This window comes from Silurus meridionalis, chromosome 6 (genome assembly GCF_014805685.1).
Source record: "Silurus meridionalis isolate SWU-2019-XX chromosome 6, ASM1480568v1, whole genome shotgun sequence".
Lineage (NCBI taxonomy): Eukaryota > Metazoa > Chordata > Actinopteri > Siluriformes > Siluridae > Silurus > Silurus meridionalis.
In genome coordinates, this window is record NC_060889.1 from 7,873,349 (window position 1) to 7,900,781 (window position 27,433).

General features: G+C 36.8%; 1 protein-coding gene across 1 annotated transcript in view; it reads left to right on the plus strand.

Annotated features, from left to right (window-relative positions):
- Nucleotides 1-27,433, plus strand: part of b4galt2 (UDP-Gal:betaGlcNAc beta 1,4- galactosyltransferase, polypeptide 2) — a 153,836-nt gene that overhangs the window by 92,021 nt on the left and 34,382 nt on the right. The window contains exon 4 of the mRNA XM_046852555.1: nt 25,029-25,216. Within this exon, the coding sequence (XP_046708511.1) occupies nt 25,029-25,216 (188 nt within the window). The remainder of the gene's footprint in view (nt 1-25,028; nt 25,217-27,433) is intronic.

The window sequence follows — 27,433 nt, forward strand, 5'->3', positions numbered from 1 at the left end:
AATTTTACATGGGATGTTTGTATGTTTCTTTGGTACAGTAAGCATTTTTAAAACTTAAACCAAAAACAATCGGGTGATTAATTGGTTATTGGCAAATACAATCCAACTAAGCTATCGGTAAAATCCATTATCGTTCGACTTCTACAGATTATACACACATTGTAAACTATCTATCTATCTATCTATCTATCTATCTATCTATCTATCTATCTATCTATCTATCTATCTATCTATCTATCTATCTATCTATCTATCTATCTATCTATCTATCTATCTATCTATCCACATTTGTCTGTTTGCTTGAATGTCCATCCGTCCATCCATCCATCCATCCATCCATCCATCCATCCATTCATCCATCCATCCAACCAACCAACCAACCAACTTTTTGTTTTGACTCTCTCCTTTTAAAGGTTCATTTTTCAAGGGGAATTGTACATGTACTGTAAACTCAACAAAATTGTGAATTCGTTGTCATAAATGTTTTATTTACTACTTTAAATGAATAATACAATCATTAAAATTATTTTTCACACATTTTTACGTAATTTATTAGGTACAAACTCTGTTTTGAAATGTTACTCTAAACTTTCGATCCACTCGCGGCTTCTCGCAAACTGTCAGATTTTTCAAGAGTTACTTTTAGTCCAGTTCCAAATGAAAAGTCGCGAACTATTAAGGTCGTTTGTGAGTATCTATTAGGGTTGTGAGTATAGAGGTTTCCACTGTATGTATATGTATGTATGTATGTATGTATGTATATGGTGTATATACTGTATATATATATATATATATATATATATATATATATATATATATATATATATATATATATATATATATATATACCAATGAAGCAGCTCAAATTTATCATTCACACACACATACTCTTAGACATATTCTCCTCCACTACTGCAGACATGGTCTTTACTTTTTAAAATGTTTTATAAAATAAACATAAAGCTCAGATTAAATTTGAAAAGAAAGTAAATATTGTATTATAATAGTGGAATGTGGAGTAGTGAGGAGAAGTACCGACTTATAATGCTGTAAGTTGGTTAGTTCCTGCATCTTGCATTGTTAATATAAACATGTGACAAACAGTAGCTGTAATCTAGCACACAGGTTAAGAGAACATAAAAATATTAGAATGTTGTAGGTACATAATGTCCTACAGTGTTAAATACATTTAAAGAAGCTCACTGCAGGAAGAGATTTAACTCCTTAGTGCAAAACAATATGGTCACTTCTATAGCAAATATTTATATTTTCTGCAGGAAATTGCACTTAATTCACTTCACTGGGATGCAATCTTGCTTGATGCTTGCTTGAAGCACAATATCTGCAATAGCTCACACCACCTACTGAAGTGCACACATTAGTCATGTGTATTATGTGTAAATGATGGACACCCCTTTTCAGAATGAGCAACATGCATGTACAGTACATAGGGACACAAATGAAACCAAGTTGAAAAGGTTAGATGCTAGACTCCAAACATTTTTGCATAAATGATAATGACAGCCAAGAAAGCCAAGTTCTCCACAATGTCCACTGTTTGTTTACTTAAAGGCTCACCGATGCAATAGAAAATGTCTTATAAATAATATCAACCCGAGTTTGTATTTCTATGAAGTAATTACCAATTATTTGGTAGTAAACCTGAACTTTTATGTAACTTCCACTCTTCTGGGAAGATGTTCCACTATATTGTGGTGTGTGCTCACAGAGATTTGTGATTATTCAGCCACAAGTATGTTATTACAGTCAGGTATTACTGTATGCTGTGGAGGCCTGGGGTGCATTCAGCAAACCATTTCATCCCAAAGGTGTTTAGTTGGGTTGAGTTCAGAGCTCTATAGCAGGCCAGTGAAGATCTTCCAAGCCAAACCCATCTTCACCATATCTTGATTGAGCTCTCTTGTGCACAGAAGTATAGTCATGCTGGAACATGATGTCTCCTAGTTTAAGTAAAGGGAAAATTGAATGCCACTGCATCCACAGTCATCCTATACAATTGTGTGCCTCCTACAGTTTGGGGAACCATGCCTAGAAATGTCAGTTGTCCCAATAGATCTGTCCATATAGTGTATTTGTGGCAGTTCTGTGTTGAAATGATATTCAGTTTAAGTATATTGTAAAAAGGAGTTCTGGATTTAGTACACAGCAGTTTTAAAAGGACATATCTACATTATTCAGGAGAAATGATCTGCTGAACCAAGGCTGAGAAATTGTATTATTTTAATAACTACAGTCTTTAGGACATCCACATGGGACCAGTCACAAGTGCAGAAAGCAAGTCTATATCAGTTCAGAATATATGATCAGCCAATACACAGGTCCCAGTATGATTTCAGCATTAGATTAGAAAGGGATGGAAACGCATGGTCAGTTCAACTTGTATTTAATTCAGTAGCATAGCTTTTAAGTTTCTTAAGTCTGTTACTGTTACATATATGAGTAAAGTGAGTCAATTAAATATTAATCTGCATTTAGGAAGTTTTTTCCTCATAGTGGCTCACATAGTCTTTTTTCTTTTGCAGATAGGAGGGGGCTTGTCAGTCTGGTCTTTTTAATGTTGTCTTGCGCATTCTGTGCCATTTGGAAATCATTTAAAACTACTATTTAAAAAAAAATAATTTATAATGCTTGTGATTTACACGTTCAAAACATTTTATATATGCCGAATTGTGAAAAAGAAAACACGCAGTTTGAATTAGGGTTTTATGTATCAGGACAAAATAAAAAAATCATCTGGTCCTTATCAGGTTGTAAATTTAGGTAAATGCAACCTCGGATGAACAGTAACATATGCCACATTACACTGTGTCATTATTATTTTATGATGTAATTATATTCTCAAAAATTAACCAAAAATGGAAAAGACATTAGTGAAAAACTAAATACACCCTAATGCTTTCATAGGCTTTAAGAGGCTAATTAGCATTCATGTGCTATTAATCAAATGCTCTTGAGAAATTTCTCAGCAAGTGAGACCACCTTTATAAAAGCATAAGATTTAGCAGTTCTGGATCATTCAGGTATGTTTTAATACAATGTCAATGAGGAAAGACATCAGCATTGATCGTCGAGAAGCAATTGTTGCTTCCCATCAATCTGGAAAGGGTATAAGGCCATTTCCAAACAATTTCAAAGATCCTCATTCTACAGTAAGGAAGTGGAAAACATTCAAGACATTTGCCACTCTTCCCAGTAAATTTCGCCCAAGCTTAGACTGTGCAATGCTCAGACAGATTGCCATTAAAAATGGACTTTACAGGCCTTGATTAGCATTTTAATTGTTAAAGTTCATGATAGAACACTTAAACACTAAAAAGATTAAATAAATATTGTTAGTTTGGAAGGGCTGCCTGCCAAGAAAACATGTCTTCCCTCTAAAAAGAATATGGCAACATGACTTAGGTTTCCAAAGTTGCATCTGAAAAAAACACAAGACTTAAAACTAAAACAGTGTCCTTTAGACAAACCAAAGTAAGGATATTTGGCCATAATGCACACATTTGGCATAAATCAAACACATTATATCAGCAGCACAAACATATTATATACCAACTGCCAAGAATGGTGGTGGAGGGGTGATTATTTGGGCTCGTTTTGCAGTCACATGATCTGGGCAACTTGCAGTCATTGAGTTGATCATGGACGCCTTTGTATACCAAAGTATTCTAGAGTCAAGAATGAAGTCATCTCTCTGACAGCTAAAGCTTGGATGAAATTGAGTCATGCGACAAGACACTGATCCCAAGCACAGTACAATCTACAGTACAATAGAATGGCTGAAAAAGACAAGAATCAAGTTGTTGCAATTGCCAAGTCAAAGACCTCAATCTGATTGAGCTATTGTGGTGGGACCTTAGCTGTGCCGAAACAATGCCTGCAAGCATCAATGAACTGAAGCTATGTTGTAAAGAAAAGTGAACCAGAATTCCTCCACAATGATGAGTCACCGATCATCATGCAAAACACGATTACTTTGTTATTGCTCCATTTCAGCTTGATTTTTGTCAAATGAATAACAACACTGTGTAATGTGTGTTTTTGTTTATATGAGGTTGTATTGACCTAATTCTATAATATAAATGTATATAAAATTATACAAATGCAATTATAATTAATATTATATTAGAATTTTATAATTCTATAATTATAAAATTTAAAGAGGGTGTACTTTCTTTCTCACATGACTGTATACAATAAATAGACAAACTATTTGGAAATCTGACTTTTCTAACTATATGTGGTTCGTTGAAGGCACATCATTGTAAAGGATGTCTTTGGATGCAGTGGCATTTACCCTTCACTTGAACTAGGTGACCCAAATCTGTGTACAAAGCAAACTCCATGAGACATGTTTTACCATATTTGGAGTGGAGGATCTTGAGTGGTCATCAGTGGAAAAAAATTACACACACACACACACACACACACACACACACACACACACACACACCTTAAATAAATACTTTTCAAATGTTTAATACTCTAATCAACATGGGCATGGACAAATATTGTTGCTTTATGCAAATGTATGTTTATTATTATTGAAACCAAACTCAAAATTAAGCATGAAGACAAAATATTCCAAGACAAAATATATGTTTTAAAGTAATTATGGTGTTTTAAATTACATAAATCATCAATGCACCAAACGGAACTTTTGCTATGTTTCCACACGGACGGTTTTAATTGCCGGATGTTTGCTCAAAACAAATTTTTGTGCTTGATATGAGACTTGGCGCATCAGTAAAACATATGTTTAGTGATTACGAATTATTTTTCAGTGAAGTTTATTCATTTATTTTTATATATAAGTAAAGAAAGGATGTCGTTAAAAAAAATTGTGTATTGCTTTGAAGGTTTTAATTTCGCTTCTTATATAATGTTTTATAAACTTTTAAGAAAAATGGTTAAACAGAAATGCACGCTGCATTAATCACGCGTTAATACAATTTTAGTATATCTTCTCAAGAGACAATTCTATAGAAATGAAATTTGGATATATTTTAGAGTAGCAGCTTGTATTGCAGTACAGATTTACTGTCCGCTGAAAATAACTAAATAACACCCTAAGTGATAACAGCTGTATATCGTGTAACGATGCAAAGCCACATGCCCTATTCATCGTGTTGATGTTTTTGTCTCATACTAACCACTGGATGTTCAACATGGCACCTCATGGTAAAGACTCTCTGAGGATTTGAGAATTAGTATTGTTGCTCTCCACAAAGATGCCGAGGCTATAAGAAGATCTGTAACACCCTAAAACTGAGTTACAGCACAGTGGCCAGGGTCATACAGAGTTTTTCCAAGACTTGTTCCACTTGGCTCAGACCTCACAAGGGTTGATTGAGACATTGAGTCCTCGTGCTGTGTGTCAGGTGCAGAAACTGGCTTCAAAAAAACAGATGTATGAGTGGTGCCAGCATTGCTTTAGAGGTCGCAGCAGTGGGAGGTTCACTTGTCAGTGCTCAGACCATACGCTGCACACTGCATCAAGTTGGTTTGCATGGCCGTCGTCAATAAAGAAAGTCTCTTCTGAAGCTGGCTCACAAGAAAGCCTGCAAACAGTTTGCTTGACAACCTGTCCAAGAGCATGAATTATCATGGTCTTGGGCTGCATGAGTGCTGCTGGTACTGGGGAGCTGCAGTTGAAGGAAACATGGATTCAAACATGTGCTGTGACATTCTAAAGCAGAACATGATGCCCTCCCTTCAAAAACTGAGCCGAACAGCAGGTCTCCAACATAATAACGACCCCAAACCTCGATAAGATGACAATCGCCTTGCTGAAGGTGATGGAGTGGCCAAGTATTGAGCACCTGTGGGGCTTCCTCAAGTGGAAGGTGGAGAAGCATCATGTGTCTAACATCCAGCAGCTCTGTGATGTCAATATAGAGGAGCGGAAGAGGATCCCAGCAACAACCTGTGCAGCTATGGTAAATTCTATGCCCAGGAGGATTAAGGCAGTGTTATGTAACAGTGGTGCTCACACATAATCCTGACACTTTGGACAGTTTTGACATGTAATAATTTTTGTTGCCAGTTATTTAGGCAATTATGGCTGTATGTGAAGTTATTTTCAAAAGACAGTAAATCTATACTGCTATACAAGCTGCACGTTGCCTATTCTCAAATATAGTAGTATGGAACGTAGAAACGCAGTAAGCTAACAGGTTTGTTAAAAAAGAAAGGAAAAAATATCCATTGGCATACAAATGCATAAGCATTCAGTGAAAACCACAACAGTGACTAAAATGTAAATTTTGTTATAAATACAAACTTAAATGTTTTTTATTGGGATTTTTTGTGATAGACCAACACAAAATATCACATAATCATGAAGTGAAAGACATATGTCTCTGCCAGCTTTGCACATCAAGAGACTGTAATTTTTGCCTGTTCTTCTTTGCAAAACAGCTCCAGTTGAATCAGATTGGATGGAGAACGTCTGTGAACAGCAATTTTCAAGTCTTGCCAAAAATTCCCAGTAGGATTTGGGTCTGGACTTTGACTGGGCCTCTCTAAAACATAAATAAACTTTGATCTCAACCATTTCATTGTAGCTCTGGCTTTATGTTTAGGGTTGTTGAAGAAGAGGAAGTTCTGCTAGAAGGTAACCCTCCACCCCAGTCTCAAATGTTTTGCAGCGTCTAATAGGTTTTCTTCGAGGATTGCCCTGTATTTAGCTTCCTCCATCTTCCCATCAACTCTGACCAGCCTCTCCGTCCCTGCTGAAGAAAAGCGTCCCCACAGCATGATGCTGCCACCACCATGTTTCACGATGGGGATGGTGTGTTCAGGCTGATGTGCAGTGTAAGGTTTCTGCCACACATAGCGTTTTGCATGTAGGCCAAAAAGTTAAATTTTGGTCTCATCCGACCACAGCATCTGACCACTGTGTCCCCTAAATGGCTTGTGGCAAACTGCAAACGGGACTTTTTATTCTTTTTTGTCAACAATGGCCTTCCAGCCACTCTTCCATAATAGCCAGATTGGTGGAGTGCACGACTAATAGTTGTCCATGTGGACAGACACTCCCACCTAAGCTGTGGATCTCTGCAGCTCCTCCAGATTTACCATGGGCCTTCTGGCTGCTTCTCAGATCAATGCTCTCCTTGCCGGCCTGTCAGATTAGGTGGATGGCCATGTCTTGATAGGTTAGCAATTGTGCCATACTCTTTCCATTTTCGGATGATGGATTGAACAGTGCTTCGTGAGATGTTCAAAGCTTGGAAAATGTTTTTATAACCTAACCCTACTTTAAACTTCTTCACAACAATCTGGTGTATATATATATATATATATATATATATATATATATATATATATATATATATATATATATATATAAAACACACACACACACACAGTGTATGCACACACACTCATGCTGACCTTGTAAAGACTGAATACAAAGTTATTCATTGCGTTCGCTCTCATCAATTTTAAAACAGCTTGTTGTACCAACTCCTTCACAGTAAAGTGTGCTTTTTTGTGCAGTGTTGTTAAAGTATTTTTTTTTAGTAGGCCTTTATGTCCCCAAACTTCAAATATTGTGTGTTTTTATGGTTTAAGAAGCTGCCACAGGGAAATATAAAGTAAAAGGTAAGGCCTGCCTTAGAGCTCAACAATATTGTCAGTGCTCTCAGGATAGACCCCTTCAATGTTTGTAAAGAAAAGAGATATACTCACAGATAATACACTTGTGAAAGACACAAGCATTATTGCAACCAGGCTGAATAATCTATCAATAAATTTATTGTTATAAAGAAATGTATTTAATCCAATACTAGTTTGGATTAAAGCACTGTGAGTGCTAACACTTTCAAACTAACTCACGAAGACCCTTATGGCTTTGTGTCCTTTTATAAGTTAAATGAAGTTGATAATTGAATCATCCTGCAATAACATGATTTATACATATCTCAAGGAAACTCTAATCTTTTAGATTAGACATAAATTTAGGCATACAATTCTTATGATGATTCCATCATTGACATTTGTGGGTGTGTTTAACATGTTTTACAAGTACAGGATTAAGGATGACCTTGTGACACTAAAAGCCTAGCTTTAGCTAGCTAATCATGGCCAACTCCAGCAAGACCAAAAACTAGATATCTAGCATTATATATCTCATTTCCTGATCAAGATTTCTTTCTCCAGCAAAGTGGGTTTTTTTAAAGCAGTATAACTAACTTTTAAAAAAAATTAAGTCTAACCTTCTTAGTTAGGAAGTTATATTCACAGGTAGAGTACTAATTCCTCATATATTCCATCTAATTGCCTGTAACCACCACCAAATCATTATCTGTTGCCTTAAAAACGTATTTAATAGTGCAGAGTAAAAAAAAAAACAAGTGTCTTTATGAACTCTTTCCAGTTTTGACACCCAGCAGCACAAGCTGACATTTTTGAAAACAGATTACTTGCTACCACTATATCTTGCTGTTTTTGCAACCGGTTGGCTCAGCCGATGCTCGAGTGACGTGCCTCACTCAGGAATTTATGCACTGAGATGATTTTTTTTGTTGGATCGCTTTCAGCAGAGCAGCTATATTGACATGGCTGTGACATCTTGGATGTTGATTTTGTACTGCTTCATGTGTTGATCATTGCTCTATCCAGTGTTGACCAGATGAGTATCATGTTTCCTTTTGTGGCTGAAGATTTCTTCATGTCTTTTAAGGTAGTTTTTATTTTGTCAGCATCACATCTGGCTTTCTCAAATGTATAAATTATAAAATTACATAGCCGGCATTTCTATCATTTTTTAAATTTTAATTGATTTGACTGTGTATTAGGCATAGCAGTGATGAGGCCTTAAACAGTGCCACTGCTCAGATTCACTAACTAAATATATCCAGATATGCTGTCAGAAACTGGCCCTGATAAAGTAACGGAGAACAATGTAGATGCAGTGCATTACAAATAGAAGCTTTAGTTTCTAAATGTATACATGAAAGGTGGAACAACAGGGTGCATTTGTCTAGTAAAGTGACTGGTAAGTATATAAACCCCAGCAATGCTGCTGTGTTTAATCCACCCAGACCAGCACAACACATTAAAATATACCAAATACAACACACAAGTACTACCATGTCAGTGTTATTTCTATATTCACCCAAATTATACCTGGTCAGTGATGATCTTTCTGCTGATACACTGATGAGACTACAGTCAGTAATTAAGTTGCCCCTTGAGAAATTAAATGTACATACCGAGAAGCATTTGTTCAAATGATATAAGCTGAAGCTAATGATTGTGATAATACTGTACTTATAAAGCAGGCAAATATTGTAAAGTCTATTTGCTGATGTGTTCAGTTTAAAAGGGCAATAGTGAAGGTGAATAAAATGAAGGTAATGATTCTGGCCAGATTCAGAGTGAGACAGTTTGAGAAGGAGGAGTCATACCATCTGGTTATCAAACCACTGGCTTTATTCCCTGTTTTTAAGATGAATAGGCTTGGTAATTAATGTTCAGTGTCTGCAGTACAGACTGTAAATCCTTCAAAGGAGAGCACACACCTGGGTTTAACAGTATTAGCAAAACTGTCTGTTAAACAGAAATCATTTTTTAAGCTTATTTTTTTAATTGCTTACTCTTATGTTTGAGTTAAACTCAGTGAAAATGTTCTCCAATATTGAAAAGAAGATTCAGTGCACTTTAGAAAGGAGTTATAGTTTTAATTTCTCTGTGAATACATACAGCGTTTATTGCTACTTTTTAAGTGTAACGTACTTGCACTTTTGGGTTGGTTATGTTTTACAAGCCTTACCAACATTGTAAAGTTAAACATAAAAAAAAGGTAAATAGATCTATCCATTAAGACATTTGGGCTGAGATTTCCAGTTCATTTAGTATTGTGTAAAAGAACACCTATAATCAACCCCATAGCAACATAGCCAGTGTAACCAGATCCTAAATTTGTCGACGCTCAAATTTGTCCTTTGGATTTTTTTTCTCCCTTTTAATTGGGTTTGTCTAAAAAAAAGCTGCCAAATGTAATGTACTATAATGCCAAGTGTACATCGAATCAGCCTGTCAGCTAAATGTCAGAAAATCTTTAACGAAGCTTTGAATTTAGCTTTAACTATTGCTTCTGAATAACGACTGTATTGTAGTTAACCAAATGTGAATGTATAATTGATTTTTTTTTTTCTCCCAGTCTGTTCTTTTGCCCTCGCTGAACTTCTGTATATTACCATAGAGATCTACGTCTTTATGCTCGACCTTTTAAGCGGCGAGAAATTGAGGTCATTTACTGTGGCAGTCCAATTATAGCTTATCCCTAGTTACATTCACCACAACAGTCTCACAGAGGGTTCAAAGTCGCAAGATGAATGAGACCAATGACCAACAAATGTTGACACCGGCTTGTAAATAAAGTATTTATAAAAGTTTCTTCTTAGATTTATAAAAAAAAAAGCAGATATTGGTATCTATCTATCTATCTATCTATCTATCTATCTATCTATCTATCTATCTATCTATCTATCTATCTATCTATCTATCTATCTATCTATCTATCTATCTATCTATCTATCTATCTATCTATCCACATCTAAATATGAAAACTCCAGAAATCTTCAGTTAAAAGCAACAGAGCTCTTTAACATTTATAAATATTACATTTTCATGTCAGAAATCTACTTACAATTTCCAGATGTTCATTTTTTTTGTAATTTTCTATTAAGTCTGAAATCACAAATGAACAGATTGCTAAAAAAAAAAAGCTTTAAGTGGCAGTAAGGGTCATGGACATTTATAAGTATGAATTGATTACGAAATTTCCGTAATATTATCCATTTTGATGCAGTGTTACATGGTGATCTCAATATTATACGTTTTCATTACAAAATGTTCTAAATTGCCAAATGCCTATATATTTCCATTTTTAGCAGATTAAAACAGTTAATACAGTAATTAAAACTAAAAAGACTAAAAAAGTGTTTGTGTTAACCTTATAGACATGGCATCATGTAAAATTAAATGATTCAAAATTACTGCTCTGACAAAGCTTTGAATAGCAAAAAGTATAATGCAGGAAATGCCACTGAAAAACAAAGTCTTTTTAACCTATACCAACTTAATATTTTGACCCACAAAGTTGTTCCAATTTAATGTGAAAAACCATGACTCCCTGCTGGTGTGACTCAAGGGGTGTCATTCTAGCAGCATTCAACTCTGAAGCTAAAATGGCTTATTGAATCCTTGCATTTCTTTCTATAATGAGTAGAATCCCTTGTATGCCGCTATGCACTTCCCAGTCGCCACAGTGCTCTCTGTAATCCGATTTGAGTCTGCTGGGAAATGCTGTCTTAATGCAGAGAGAGGGAGTGAGGGTCTATTTGTGTTTTCCTCTATCTTATTTTGTTAATGCAGATGCAATGAAATTAGTGATGGCTAGTGGGGGAACCCCTAGGCTGTTTTTTTTTCTGCTGGGTGGTAAATTTATGAGAGCCCTGGTATAGAATTATAGGAAACAATGTTACAGCTAGCTAATTAACAAAGTCTGTGATAGTTCCCACCTTCTTCTTACTTGCAGGCATCCATGGATGGTCTTAAAGACACCATTTCCATTTATAGTTTTAAAATAATGGTCATTCAGTCCTCATTTGCATATATACAAGTCTGGCTCACTGATGATCCATACGCTGGGTTCAGAAAGCATTAAATCCCTGTTCACTTTATGTGCATGTTATTGATTTATACTGAAGATTCAGTTCAAAATAGATTAAATGTATTTTATGTCTATCCATTTACACATAGTAATCCAAATGACCAAGTGGGAAAAAATAAATTAAAATGTCACGTGTCATTAAACTAAATATTCAGACATTTGGCTTTGACGTGATATTGAGCTCAGGTGCATCATGTCTCTTTTTATTATCTTATGATATCTCAAGGATTTTCCTGTGACAAATTCTGCTGATTAGACATGATTTAGAAAGGCATGAACATTCAGATCTCTTTCTCTAAAAAAGCTCTCTGAAGACCTTAGTGATTAACTTTGGCGAGACATTCTGTACAGCACTGTGCAAAAATGTTAGGCCAACATTAGAATTGTAGTGTCAGCAATGGTATAATGACCGTACATAGTTATTTCTTGGCTTCTTATGTAAAATACAACCAAATAAAATAGCACATTTGTTTGCAGTATTAACAAAACAAACAAACCACTTAAGTAATATCAAGAACGTGGCTTTTCTAAACCCAATAAAATGGAACACTAAGACTTTTGCATAGTTACAGAAGTGGGCAAAGTTGCACAAGTGAACACAATGGATTCCATTTTTGTAACTTTGGGACCACCAAGACTTCACCTAGTTTGTCATCTTACCAAACTCAGTAACTGAGCAAGAAATGGTGGTCAGGGACCTGAACAAGAACCCAGACTCCACTCTAACAATGTTCTCCATAAAATATAGACAACCCTCTCAGAAATACTATCAATCAGGTCTTTATGTTAGAGAGGGAAGATGAAAGCCGCTCATGAGTAAATGCTATGTGACCGGCACTTGAAAGACTCAAGAGCACGAGAGAGAAGATTCTGTGGTCTGATAAGACTGAAATTGAACTCTTTAGGGGTTAGGTCTGGTGAAAACTAGGTGCTTCTCTTCAACTGGCTATTACATGTCTATAATGAAGAATGTTGGTGGGCTGCTTCTGGCAGAGACTGAGACTGAAATTGAACTCTTTAGATGTTAGGTCTGGTGAAAACTAGGTGCTTCTCTTCAACTGGCTATTACATGTCTATAATGAAGAATGTTGGTGGGCTGCTTCTGACAGAGACAGCAAGACTGGTCAAGATTAAAGGTGGAAAAATTGAGCAAGGTTCTGCTCCAAAATGCCCAAAACTTCAGGCAAAGGGTCATCTTTCAGCACAACAGTGATCTGAATCATACATTCAGATCAGTACTGGAGGCATTGCTGTGGCTTTGAGCCAAGTCTTTTAATGTCCTTGAGTCCACAATCAAATCTAGATCTACTGTATACAGTAATAGAAATGCATCATGCAGTGTGCATTTGGTTGAAAATTAATACCTAGACATCATTTCAGCTTGATATTAAGTGAAAAACTCCAGGAGAATTAATAATGGTTCCCAGCTCTTTACACTAAAGCAATTTTTTCATCCTTAATTTAACATTTTGCTACATGCTCAGTAAAAATCAGTACTTTCCATAAAGTCACCCGTGATAACTTTGACACCTCTGACTTCACAGGAGAGTCTCATTTCATGCCACTGAAGCGCTTTTCTCAATTTCCACTGAAAGCTTTAAAAATTTCAACAAATTATCATATTTATTAACACTGGCCTTATTGGTCAATGGTGTCTATTTGCATTAGCATCTTGTGGCATTAGCATTCGGTCAGTCTTCCTGGAACCTTTCTTCCTCGGGCTGATTTTTGTCATTTTTTTTCAGGCTGTGAGATTTGCATAGTGTCAGATCAGACTCCTATCTTTTATCATGGCATGAACCAGATCAGCACCGAGAATACCAACTTCCAGAGTGCCACTCAAAACCATTAATCACGCTGTTCTTTGCATTTTGGATTTGTTGACTTGTGCAGCACAGGGGCAGATGTTTGGGAGCTAACGAGTTGCTTGATCACGTTCCAGCACTGCATTGCGGGACCGAGTGCTCATTTGCATTGGCCAAATCCTTATTCTTGTCTGCCCTATGAACACGACACAGCAGACCGTCAGAACAACACTTCTTGTTCGGATCTCAAAACGTACCATAATCCCACTTTACTCACCTAATGATGCTTCATAAGCCTCTAAAATCGAACACTTATGTGTTAAATACTACTGGTATTACGACTAGTTCGCTCTTTTTCCTTTTGTAGCTGGATGAATATTCTGATGAAATCTTTACTTCAAAAAATAAGTGAAAATAAAATATTTTTATCATTAAATCAGCAAACCAAGAAAAGCACTGTGAAACCAGTCAGGTATAAAGCAATTAATTATTGAAAAGCAGGTGCTTCCTATTTATTTTTTGATTAGACTGTACCTTTTAATTGTCATTAATGACAAAATAGCTGCATTAATGGCTCCATTACATTACTTCAGTGCTTACTTCCAGCTTTAGCATTGCGTAATGATTGTTGTTCAGGTCCTAGTGCTATATGATTATACAAGATTATATATATCACATATATCAAGATTTATTTATATTAAATAAATCTTCATAAATGCTTAAACATAGAGCCAGAAGCCTATAAGCATTCATTAAGAAGAAGAAAAAAACAGTAATCACCTTCTAATTATAATCTATTTATTTTATTTAAATTTAAATACATACCTAATGTGTGTAGTCTTTTTTGAATGCTATTTTATTTTATTCATGTTATCATCAAATTTTAGAATGTCATGAATTATGGGAGCAGGAATAACGAGCGCTTGGCATTATCACTGTGTATCTACAAACGGAAAGGCCACGCTGAATAAATGCACCACCTATTTCTCTTTCCCTCTCTCTCTTTATCTTGATGACTTTCCAATTAAATTAATCGTGTGCTTTATTGGTAAAGACTCCCATTTTCCTAAAGCAATTATAAGATGGTAACGAATTTATAACGCAAAAAAAAAAGCCTGTACTCCTCGTAAAAATGTTCTTTTTGTAAATATTGGCCTTTTACATTTTTTGCAGACCCATAGTGCAGCCAGCAAACAGAAAGCAGCTTGTTGTGTGGTTGTGTGTCGTTCTGACTATGGACACTATTTGTGATTTCGTGATGGAGAGCAGCAGCGTGTTAGAACATTATGAAATACGGGGAACCGAATGCCTGGAGCAGAATAGCAGATCTTTCTTACACACACACACACACACACACACACACACACACACACACACACACACACACCAGTGTATGGTTGGAAAAACAACATACTTTAGGGAAGGAGGACTTTATTAATTTTATATGGTGAATTAATTTTGGTACACACTTGCATTGTGCATGCTGCGATGTTTTCCTGTTCACCCCGTTGGTGTTTGTTATTAAAAAGAAGATAATTCTATCTGGAAGAAAATTATTGCAGAACCATCAGGGACCTCTTCGCACCTGATGTCAGAGTCCATTCCAGGCATATTTGTATCATCTGCAACATCAGCACATTTCTCTCAAGTTTTTTTCCCCTCTTCTAGAAGTACTCCCACATGCCTCAAGCGATGAGTCAGGAGATGTGTGTAATCCAGGCCATGTTTCTGTATGAATTGTAAATGTCGTTGTAGACTGATCTGATCAGTGCTTGTTCCTGGTGAGTGGAGGTCAGGGGGTGACGTCCTGAATGAGATCCGGCAGACCCTGCAGGTGAAGACGCCAGTGGTGTCCGCAAACCTTTTTCTTTCTGTTTACTGTGCTCGCCACCTGTCAGCGACGCCTGTGAGAGCGCTCCTGTGCAGATCATCTCAGCCTAGCCTGGTTCCAACAGGAGCAAATTAAGAGTGGAAATAGTCAATCCTTGGTCTAAGGTCAGTTTCTCGATGCTGTGTTAATTGTAATTGCTGTGAAATGATCTGGGGCAGCTGGTACTTTTATGGGACTTGTGTAACAACAGGACCTTGATGGAATGTAGGAACAAAATACACATTTTGAGCTGTAATTAACCTTGGCTGTTATGCTGAGGTGCCAGGTTTTACACAACTACTAAAACCAAAACACTCAGGAACAGACAGGCAATCAAATGCGAGCACGTTAAAGCCGTTTCCCATGATGACATTTTCTCCCTGATTACGGAACGACATCCACAACTTCAACAATGTCCGGTGATCCTGTTAGGCAGCAGACAAAGCACAGCTTTCACACCCTAATATATCTTGCTCCTATCCCCTTTAGCATTCTACCTGAAGCAAGAATGCTGAAAAGGCTGATTTATGGGCTCTCATTATGCGGAGAGCTTCTTATCTGGAATCCCTGCCGGCTGAGTGTGGGTTAATCAGGCTCTGATGAGACACTGCCTTCACCCGTCCTGCGATGCTGCCTTTACCTGCACGATTTAGACCAAAAAGCAGGTCAGCCACTTTATTGCTACATATTAGCATTCCTTTAACGTATCATACTCCACTTTCAGCCTACTTAAATCACACTGATCTGTCTGAAGATTTGTGCGTGATTGATAATATTATTTATAAGCCATAAACTTTCCAGATCTTTAGAAATGCTTGTCAGTAACTTGTTACATAGTTTTATAAAGGACTAAATATTAGTTAGGAGCAGATGAGGAATGTTCTATCTGCAGAAATGGGGGAAACTAGCATGCCGTTGTCTATTTTGAAGAACTGCTGGGTCTGACACAAGACCGTCTGTCATCAAATATTCAATCGACCCTCTGTTTTTACTTCCGATGTTATCATATGCGATTTCAAATTGAATGCATAACACAAAGATTACAAGTGACAAGCAATACAGCCTGAAATTGCTTTTCCCTATGCAGCCGTTTAAATCGTTTGAAAGTGCTGTTTTACAAAAAAGAAAAGCAACGCTATCGTGCATCCTCATGGACAAACCTGATCGCTATTGTCGCTTATTAAAAAAGTCAGCAATGTGTTCAGAAGGGAGTTTGATGCATTAAAGCAGATGCTGGCCATTAACACAATCGTTTTATCTTTTAGAGCTCATTGCGTAAAGCCATGTGGGGTTTGATTGGAAGATTATCGCTGGGATGTGTCCATACCTTGCTCTGTGTCAGGTAATTAGGGCTGCAGACTGTGGAAGTAAAGTGATATAAGGGATAAGATATACCTTTATTCATCCAATGGCAAAATTTCTGTGTTACAGCAGCAAAGAAAAAGAAATGTGTATATATTGGTTTAAAATATATGGGGTTAATATGTAAATATGGGGGTAAAGAAATATGGCGATAAGTTGTTCTTGATATTGCAGTAAAGAGATGCTATTAATCTAATAACAATTTAGATTTATAGCATATGGCAGGTGCCCTCATCCAGAGTGACTTACAACTGAGCAGTTGAGGGTTAAGGGCCTCAGCGGTGGCAGTTTGGTGTTGGGATTTGAAATACTGAGCTACCGCCTCCACACAATATTTATATTCAGATCATTCGGAAATTATTCAGAACCCTTTCACTTTTTTCAGGATTTTATGTTGCTGCCTGGTACTACAATTGTTCAAATTGATAAAAAAAAAAGATTTTTCCCAATAATCTGCACTCAGTACCCTATAACGACGATGTGGAAACAGAATTCTATTCTTTGTTAACGAAATACAAATATTTCGTTATTGTACATAAGTAGATATTTCTGCTATCAGTATTTTACTTCACTATTTATTTTTCGGACAACTTTGACTTTAGTCAAAATCTCAAAGTTGATGTGTATGCGTGGGTCGCTTACCTGAGATGGCACCAGGATGCTCTATGGGAAGAAAACAAGCTGAAGCTTGGAAATATTCTGCTAGGAAAGCTTGGGTTTTGACATTCTTGTAGATGTTACTTTGTCACATACCGCCTACCTAAACATTGTTGAAGACCAATCCTTTTTATGATAACGACATTCCCTAGTGGCAGTGGCTTCTTTAAGCAGGATAATGCTTTGAGGAACATGACAAAGGTGTTGACTTGTCCTACATATTCCTCAGATCTCAATTGTATCTATAATCTGTGGGATGTAATAGACAAACTTGTCCAATCCTTGAACACGCCACTGCACACTGGAGTCCATGCCTTGATGAGTCTGTGTCTACACTACACTACATTAAGCGTGTAGTTTTAATGTCATGGTTGATTGGTGCATCTTGCACCATTCTAATTAGAAGTCTAAAAAAGCTAGTGGTAGAAAAGCAGAAAATTCTGGAAGACATCTTACAATGCCTTGGTCTGGATCAGAGGAATGTGAATTGGCAGCCTTTACCTGCTTTCAGAGTGCAAAAGAAGTACGATCTGTCTGTTTTGCCTATAATACAGAGTGTGATATATATGCAGCAGGGCAGCCTGTGAAAACCTGGGCGTCTGTCACTAAGCTTGATTGACAGACGGTGCCTGGCTGCATGATGGCTGCCATCAAAATCAAGCTTCCTGCCAAGCAACTCTAACCTCTGTGAAATTCTCAACGCACCGTCATACTTGTTTATTCAGCATATGCCAAGTGCAGCAAGAGTTTTTTTTGTTGTTCTTTTGTTATGTAGTGAGCACTGTTCCGATAAGCCTTTAAATACCTGAGAGCTTTTTTTTTATGGAAAAGTGAATTTATTTCACATTTAATACACTTTTCATTGGGTCTCAATGGTGAAGTTAATACGTGTAGATCTTTGTTACAGCAGTGCTGATAATGAAAAAAGATTGCTTACATTTTATGAGATCAGAAAAACTTCCGAACGAGAAGTAGATGCTTTCAGAGTGATAAAGATGGTAGTTCCTACCTATCTAATTAGCTTAACAGGAATTCATTTAACAGGAAGTCAGCAATTTCAGTACAGCATTAAACCTTTAGATGTACATACATATTTACATTGTTTATTAATGTAATAAATATCATTTATTTTCTCATCTAGTAAATATATTTGTTCCCCAGTTCAGTTTATAGACTGACTTCATGTTCAACCATTTTGGAAGTGTCTACTTTACACACAGAATTTAATTAAATAATTTTTTGATTAAAAACAAAAACTTATAATTATAACCTGTAGTTTAAAAAGTCTATGCTTTTAAAATATAAAAGCATGGGCAAATACTTTGACCACCACAGACAAACAATAAATTAGATGTGTGTATAATTCCTATATACATCATGTTTATTCAGCTCTATACACCTGGATTAGTTTAAGATACGAGATAGTATCAAAAAGTTTCGAGACTAATGGTGTAACTGGTGGCTATTCTTACCACGTGCGTTACCACGTCTGCAATTTCATACAGGAAAGAGCATACGGGAAATTCTGCATGAAACTGGGCACACCTGCCACAGAGATGTTTGACGTTCTACGTCTGACATACAATGATTCTGCAATAAGTGGAAGAACATCACTGGAAGACGACGACAGGTCCTCAACACCTTCAACGAGCTCAACCCCCGAAAATGTCGAAACCATTCAACTTGTGCATGATGATCATCGAAGAACAATCCACATGATTTCACTTCCACACCCACCCTACTTGCCAGATTTGGCTCTTGCAGACTTCATATCTTCTTCCCAAAGATAAAGATCCAGCTCAAAGGTTGCCGTTTTGACACCATTGCGGAGATCCATTGCGAATAGTGGCAGGAATGCCCGTAGCTCTGTATTGCTGTGCAAGAGGACTATTTTGAAGGTGATGGTGTGTAAACGTAGATAAAATAAAGTACTTTTCTAGTAAACAAAGCTAGTCTCATATCTTTTGATACCACCTCGTGTACTCTGTGTTTTTATAAATTCAACTGGAGCTCTTTTAGTGGATAGATAGATGGATGGATGGATGGATGGATGGATGGATGGATGGATGGATGGATGGATGGATGGATGGATGGATGGATGGATGGATGGATGGATGGATGGATGGATGGATGGATGGATGGATGGATGGATGGATGGATGGATGGATGTTTGTCATTGCATAGTACAGGTACACAGCAACAAAATGCAGTTTGGCATCTACCAGAAGTGCAAAAAGTAGCAATTGTGCGCATATATATATAAAATCACTGTTGTGAAGGAACAACAAGTAGAAGGTTATAAGGTTATGGCAATAAAAAATGTGCAAGGTGAATAAACAAGTCCACTATATATATATATATGTATATACATACAAACAAATAAAATAATTGAGCTGTATGTACAGCACAAAATGTGTACAGTGAGAATGAGGAGTATAAAAAATAATGGGGCCAATATCATCACAGTTTCTCTATAGCTATATTTTCCTATCTCCATTCTTTTCTTATCTTAGAGGTTGTTGATGAAACAGAAACCCCAATGGCTGCCTTTGATGACAGTAAATCATTTCATCTGGCCTGCTGCCAGTGATGTCTCATATGTCCACTGTGAATATCCCACATATCCTCTGATGACCCATAAAAGCTTATGTGTTGTTTATATATATATATATATATATATATATATATATATATATATATATATATATATATATATATATATATATATATATATATATAAAATATAAAAATATATAAACATAAGAAATTAGCTGATAACAATCCATTTCTCTGGCATTCTCTGTGGAATCAAAGAAACTTGAACAATAGCTTCCAATAATAGCGCCACATGCAGCCGTTTGATAGGCACCCTGCTGAACAAAAACAACTTGGGCTGGATGCCCTAAATCAGCCATGTTAGTTAGACCATGTTATTGAAGATGTAAGCCATTTTAGCTGGAGCTTTTTGATAGTTAGCCCAAAATGACCCCTAAAACTAGCATCACATCAAATTCAGGATTAACCAGTATGGAAGCCAGTTCTTTGCCTTGATGAACAAATGAATTAATTTGTATTTTTTTTTGGTTGGTACTCGATTTGGGCTTTTATTAACCGAGCATTCTTATTTCCTCTGAGCATTTTTCCCATCTCAGAGATTGAACTTTAATACAATAACAAGCGGAGGAAACTAGGACACTACTCGGCACGCAATTCTATAGTGGGGCTCATTAGCAAGACAAACCAGGTAAAGCCTCCCACACAGCCGTTAGTGTGCTTTGGGTTTTTATCACTGCTGTGCCACATACGCTGTCCTCATTTAAGTCTTGTAATATATCATCCACAACCATATGATTTGCTGGCTTGGCTTTGTTCGTCTCTTCTTTGTTGTTTTTTTTTTCACAAAAAGCTTAATCGGCTCTGTGCTGTTTCATTTTTTTCCCTTTTCATCTACACATACTGATTTTTAAGCTCACTTTGTTTGTCTCGGCCACATCTTTAGACCTAGCATCAATAGCTCTGCTGGGTGATAAGGTCAGCCTGCTGGGAGGTGATAAAGCAGATGCTCTTTCACACACACATACACACATACACGCATATCACACACATACACGCACACACGATGGAAGACAGCCCTGTGTGTAATCACTCAGTCTGAGACCTGACCTGATCAGTTTCTATAGCAACCGGAGCAGGTAGGCCAGACTCCCCTGACTGTCTCTGTGTGAGCGAACCAGAGGGAGAAGTCTGTCTCAAGCAGCCATCTCTCTGATGATCAGGTAAAACCTAATGGGGTTAACTGCTTCTCAAAGGCCAAGGATTGAGCGAGTGACATTGCTGCAAGGAGCCAAAAGCAAAGCCTAATTCTCAGCTCCGTAGCTCCGAGTCTCTGCCACTTCTGCTTCAGTGGCTTTCCGTGTGGTCTTTTGCATATGTTGCCATCACTTCTTCCTGTCAAAGAAGTTTTAAAGTTTTGTCTACACAGTGTGGGCTCAAAAGGACTTCTTTCTCAGCCAGTTGGCGGCAATTAGCTTGACAGTAGAAGAAAAATCAAGTGTGGGGCAGGTACGAAATAGACTCCACAACTGCCCCCTCCCCGTCCTGAAACACAGAGCTGCCGATCCAGGAGCCACCATTGGATCTAATTAATGCAGATTGCAGGCACTTTTTTAGTTATTTATTTATTTATTTTCCCATTAGGCAATTTGGTTCAATGAGCGCATCAGCTTTTAATGCTTCCCAGACGAGCCATTGTGTCTGTTTAGAGCAGCCGCTTGAAACGAACGCTGGCTTTATTGAGATGTTTTTTGCAGTTTTACGGCCCTGAAATAAAACATAAGTCACCGAGTTCGCAGTATTGTGCTTTTTCATTTAGGATGTAAAAGGGTTTCTAAAACTCCTAAAAAAAAAAAAAAAAAAAAAAAAAGTCCTATTATGTAGGGCTGCAACACCGAATTGATGAAATCGATAATAATCAATAATGGAATTCGTTGTCAACTAATGTCATTATCGATTAGTCGGGCTGCTCAAGTTCCGGGTTTGCGTTACGGTAAGATAACACAGCAAAATAAATTCAAATGAAAGTGTAGGTTAATGAAGTGCTATTGTGTCAACTGTTTGCTAACTTCGGTAGAGTAACACTGGATCCGATCTGTCATGTTTCGTGAGCATCAGGTCACCTCGCTCACAACATAGCGATGGATTCACATAAAACGGTGCGAACAAACACTGCATCTACAAACCGTTAATAACAGCAGCAGTGAACGATTACATTTTAGTCACTGTTGTGGTTTTCATCTAATGCTTATGCATTTATACACCAATGCATGTTTTTTTCCTTCTGTTTAATTCTCTCTCTCTCTCTCTCTCTCTCTCTCTCTCTCTCTCTCTCTCTCTCTCTCTCTGATAAAGGTGCACACTGAAGTGTTACGTTCTTGTCTCTGTGCCTCAGAGATACCACGGATTAAAAGCAGGACTTAAAAGAATTCTGTATGATACGCCCTTGGCTTTGTATCTCATAATATTCAGAGCACATTTTCTTGTTAGCTTTTTGATGAAAGATGTTTGGATCAGCCTTTCAAAATTATGGTTAAGACCAGCAGCAGCACATATCCATGATCTGTGAGGTAGTCCACATATCGGGGTAACTTTGGGGGTGTAATATTGATTTCAACCATTGAAAGTATTTGCCAGTTCAAAATATCTTGATTGCCTGTCATATGTCACACATGCATTTTGTTACTATATTTAATGTAATTCGTGCACATTACTACAGCACAGGCATTGAGAACTACATCAGCAAACAGCATGTACACATCAGTACAGCACAGAACATTGATGTCAGTATTTTAATATTTAGACGTCACACATTTTGTTTTGTCCAATAGCATTTTGCTTGTCGTTTTTTTTTTTTCTCAGATTTGTTTATCGTTTTGTTTTTATCACATTTTGTTTGTTTATTGTCATTTTGTTTGTGTAATAATATTTTGTGTAACCACATTTTTTTTTTTTGTATAATTTAGTTTTTACATTTTTGTTTATGTAATCAATTTTATTTTTATTTTTTACACATTTTTTTACATTCGGTTTGTGTAACCACATTTTGTTTGTTCAGCACTTTTTCTTTGATCACATTTTTGGCAACATTAGTTGACAGTGAATTAAAATAACAAATTAGGGTCGTCACCACACTTCTACCTGTCTGGCATACACCCAGTATGCAAAAGCACATCACACTTAATCAGTATAACTCCAGACATCACTGATTGATTTAATATAGTATATCTCCTCACCTCACACAAAGCCTGCATGCACAATGCCAAGGCTAAAAAAATTTCACATAATGATCTGCAATGTGTAATATTTGCTCAAAGTAGGGATGCTAAAATCCTGACAGTTGATTTGCAAAACTGTTAGCATTGTGTGTTAAGCTTTAAAATACCTACTGTAAGTTTACTATTTCCCAGCTTTCTATTAAAGCTTTCCGAAGAAGGCACTTGTAAAACTTGCTGTTATATGCAGCAACACTATTCGTCCGTAGATTGGCTTGGTTCAAACTATATTCAAAATATCCATGGATTTGTAACATCCATTCTCAGTGTAAGATCTCTTCTCAAATCTCAGATATGCAGGATTACATTTTATTCTTCGTTATTAGATTAGTTCAGTGGTGTTTGGTGAAAATAGGTTTTAAAACGCTAAAAGCTATGAGTCTTGTTCAGAATGACCTAAAGTAAAAGTCAAATTGCATTGATCTCCATTAGGCTGTAATAGATTTTATTGAAAATCGTGTTATGTAAAAGCTCATAGTTTTACATATTATAATTTACACATTACAGCTTATGCTCACAATAATGTATCAGAAGAAAGAACTTAATAAATAAAAGCTAACTAAAGTACCCACAAAACAAACTCATCACGGTATTAAAGTAAGTAGATTTACCACCTTCAATAAATGAATAAAAGAAAACAGCTGGATTTTTCTTTAAAGTAGAAATGTCCTCTTTCTGAAAACCAAATGCTGTAAGATTAATAGCCATGACAAGCATGGAGGGAAAAAAAGCATGTTATTTAAATATAATTTGCATAGTTAAAACAAAACATGTTTTATGCATGTCTTGGCTATTACAGTTTGCAAAGTCTTTTCTTCTCTTATCAGTAGCATCTAATAGTTTAGTTTTCACAACTTATGGAATGATCAGTTAAATATTCAGAGACCATATGAAGTATTTAAAAAACAAAATGTCCGCATGTAAATAAGACGAGGAATTAGGCACTTAAGTACTTGTATAGAAGTTTTGTGATGCCCAGCAAGGTTTTATTATAATATTTTTTTTATTTTGTTTTGATTAATATTTTGTAAAGCAGCTCTGACAGTAAAGTCTTCTGTAAGGAGACATTTACTTAACGGTCAAGAAAGGAGTCTCCAGGGTCAGCCTTCTGTAATTGGGAGCCATTTTACGCTTTTTAGTTTCAAGGAGAATGCTTATGTAGTTTATTTTATGGCTGTTATAACATAAATGATAAGAACTGAGTTGTCCCAGTGTCCCAAGATGTTCCACAACATTAAATATAACTATAAACAAATCACACAGCTTCACTGTGGATATCATTGTTTTCCTATAACAGCATGCCCCATAATGTTTTGGTCATTATTTAAAATAGTGACACTGGGTTCGTTGAAGTGGGTAAATCTTGCGCTGCTTGATCACAAAAAGAAGTGTGAATGCAGAAGCAGTCTGTTTTGTACTGCAATCCTGAGCTCTTTAATCAGAAGTTTTAACGTTGGAGCTTGTTACTCTGAACATGCTGAACGTATCAAACGAAACGAACGATTTCCTGTATATTTTCAACCCTGGCTAAGTTCTCAGCAAATTTCAAATGCATATAATATGCATTGGAAAGGAACTATAATGACACGGATTGAGAAAGGCTTAGACCGCTTGCAAGGCAGAAATGAGTTGGTTTAGGCGATAACTTTGCCCAGAGAGTCTTATAATAGCTAAAATTATAGACAAGAAAGGTTCAGGTCTGCTCCAATGACCATACGCTATCAACTAGAATAAAATGCCAACCCCTAAAAACTTTCCCTAGCCCGATTTCTTAACAAGCTCTGCTTTTATGTGTCTTCCAGCTGGGCGAGGACACTTTCAACCGGGCCAAGCTGCTAAACGTCGGCTATACAGAAGCTCTTAAGGACGCTGAATACGACTGCTTCATATTTAGTGACGTGGATCTGATCCCCATGGATGACCGCAACCTGTACCACTGCTACGACCAGCCGCGCCACTTCGCCATCGCCATGGACAAGTTCGGCTTTAGGTAACAGCCATGTACAGTATTTAACAAAGTTCTTGAGTCTTGGGGCGTGTAAAAAAACAGCTTTAGTCTTTGCAAGAAACAGAGTAAAAATTTATTGTATTTGAGTATAAAAAGTTTTTTTTTCTTTTTCCCCAGAGAAAGTGTTACTTTTGTGCTAAAATATTGCTCAAAATTTTAGGGGAGGCAAATTGTAAAAACTTGATGGCGAAGTTTTAACTTTGCAGAAGAAAGCTGTTTGAATGATTTGTCATTTGGGATCTTTAAAACATTTATTGATTCAGTTAGTCAGGGCTTGGTGAAGCACACAGCTTTCCAGAGATAAAGAATTTATAAAGTTGGAATGTATAAGTGTAGCGACTATAACTGTCAGGGTTTCGGAGAGACGGAAACAGAAACCGGAGTAGTGGAATGGAGGTTTTAATGGCGGAGCTTAGAGTCCATACAACAAACCTTAAACGAGCAATAGTTACTGGTATAGTCACTATGATGCAGAGTGTCCTTAGGAAAGGCTAGGTCTGTGCGGTCCTTGAAGGTTCGAGATCGCAACAGTGCTCACGGGTAGGAAGTAATCCATGTGAGGAGTCCTGGAATGTTCTCCCACTAAAGCAAGAAGAACGGACACTGACTGTGAGAAAGGCAGGGGTAGATATAGGGCTGAAAAACTACGAGTGTGAGGAGTGTCGAGGGACGGCGTGGCAGGCTGTTCCCTGACAATATGTTTGTATCGCTTATCCCATTCCATCGTGCAGCAATAATTTGAAGTCGGAATGATCAGAATGACATAATCTTTTTTAGTTATTCTATTTTATTCCAGAATGCCGATATTTATCAGACTCAAGTTATGAAAGAATAGTTCAGAGAGCCTGATTAAATCATTTGTCTTGACTCAAATTCCATTGATTGTCTTTAGAATGTGCTGGAAAGATGAGTGGTTTGACGCTCCCATCCAGTCACCCCAGTCTGATGTCCAGGTTTTTAATCAAGTATCTCTCTGTACATTGCTGCATTCATCTTTCCCTTAATAATGACTAGTCTCCCAGTTCCTTCTGCTAAAAAACAACCCCACAGCATGATGCTGCCACCACCATGCTTCACTGTAGGGATGGTATTGGCCAGGTGATGAGCGGTGCCTGGTTTCCTTCAGACACGATGCTTGACATTCAGGCCAAAGAGTTCAATCTTTGCTTCTCATGGTCTGAGAGTCCTTCAGGTGCTTTTTGGCAAACTCCAGGTGGTTTGTCATGTGCCTTTTACTGAGGAAAGGCTTCCATCTGGCCACTCTACCATACAGGCCTGATTGGTGGAGCGCTGCAGAGATGGTTGTTCTTCTGGAAAGTTCTCCTCTCTTTACAGTAAAAATGAAAATGTAATCCATTTTGGAATAAGGCTGTAACATAAAATGTGAAAGAAATAAAGAATACTGTGAATACTTTTTGTATGCACTGTAGACTGCTTAACATTAGCATAAAAATTCTAATTGTCCATTTAAAAATATATATTTTATGTGATAATGTATGGTGCCACCATATAAATATTAAAAGGTCACCCCTTTGTCACTCGGTAAGAGGTATAGTAAAGCTTTGTGAGAGGCCTAAAATCAGTAACAATTACTGCAAACTAATAAAAATTTATCTTATGATATAATGATCTTTACCTCTGAGGGTATAGTGTTTGTTTTATAGGCACAATCAGTAAAAACATGATCGATCATAGTGCAGTCTGAGGATTTAATATTATGTGAAGGTATGCATTTTGAAAAAAAACAATTTAAGAGCTTTAGCTTAAATGCCCACAATGCACTGCTGACCACAGATGGATAATTCAGTTAGGTTTATTATTATTATTATTATTATTATTCCAGTACATACAGTAATGATTTGTGTCAGTGCAGAGGTGGCCTTCACAGACTTTTGTGCTAATTAATGCAGCTGAAGCAAGCAATGAAACTTATTAACTTGTAGATAGGGTGCTTGTGTAAGCCTTAATAACCTGGGATAATAAAGCACTCAGGATGGGTTTCTGAAGTTTGCATTTCAAGGGCTGATAAATACTTAACAGCATGCCATTTCCCTTTAGCTGTGGAAACCTGCCGGTCATGTTTCGCTAAATTCTCTCAATGTTCATTTCTTGTTAACGGATCTGATTTAAGCTCTGTGAAATTGTTCTATTTTATTATTAGTTATTATGAGAAGATTTTGATATAATTTGGGCTGAATT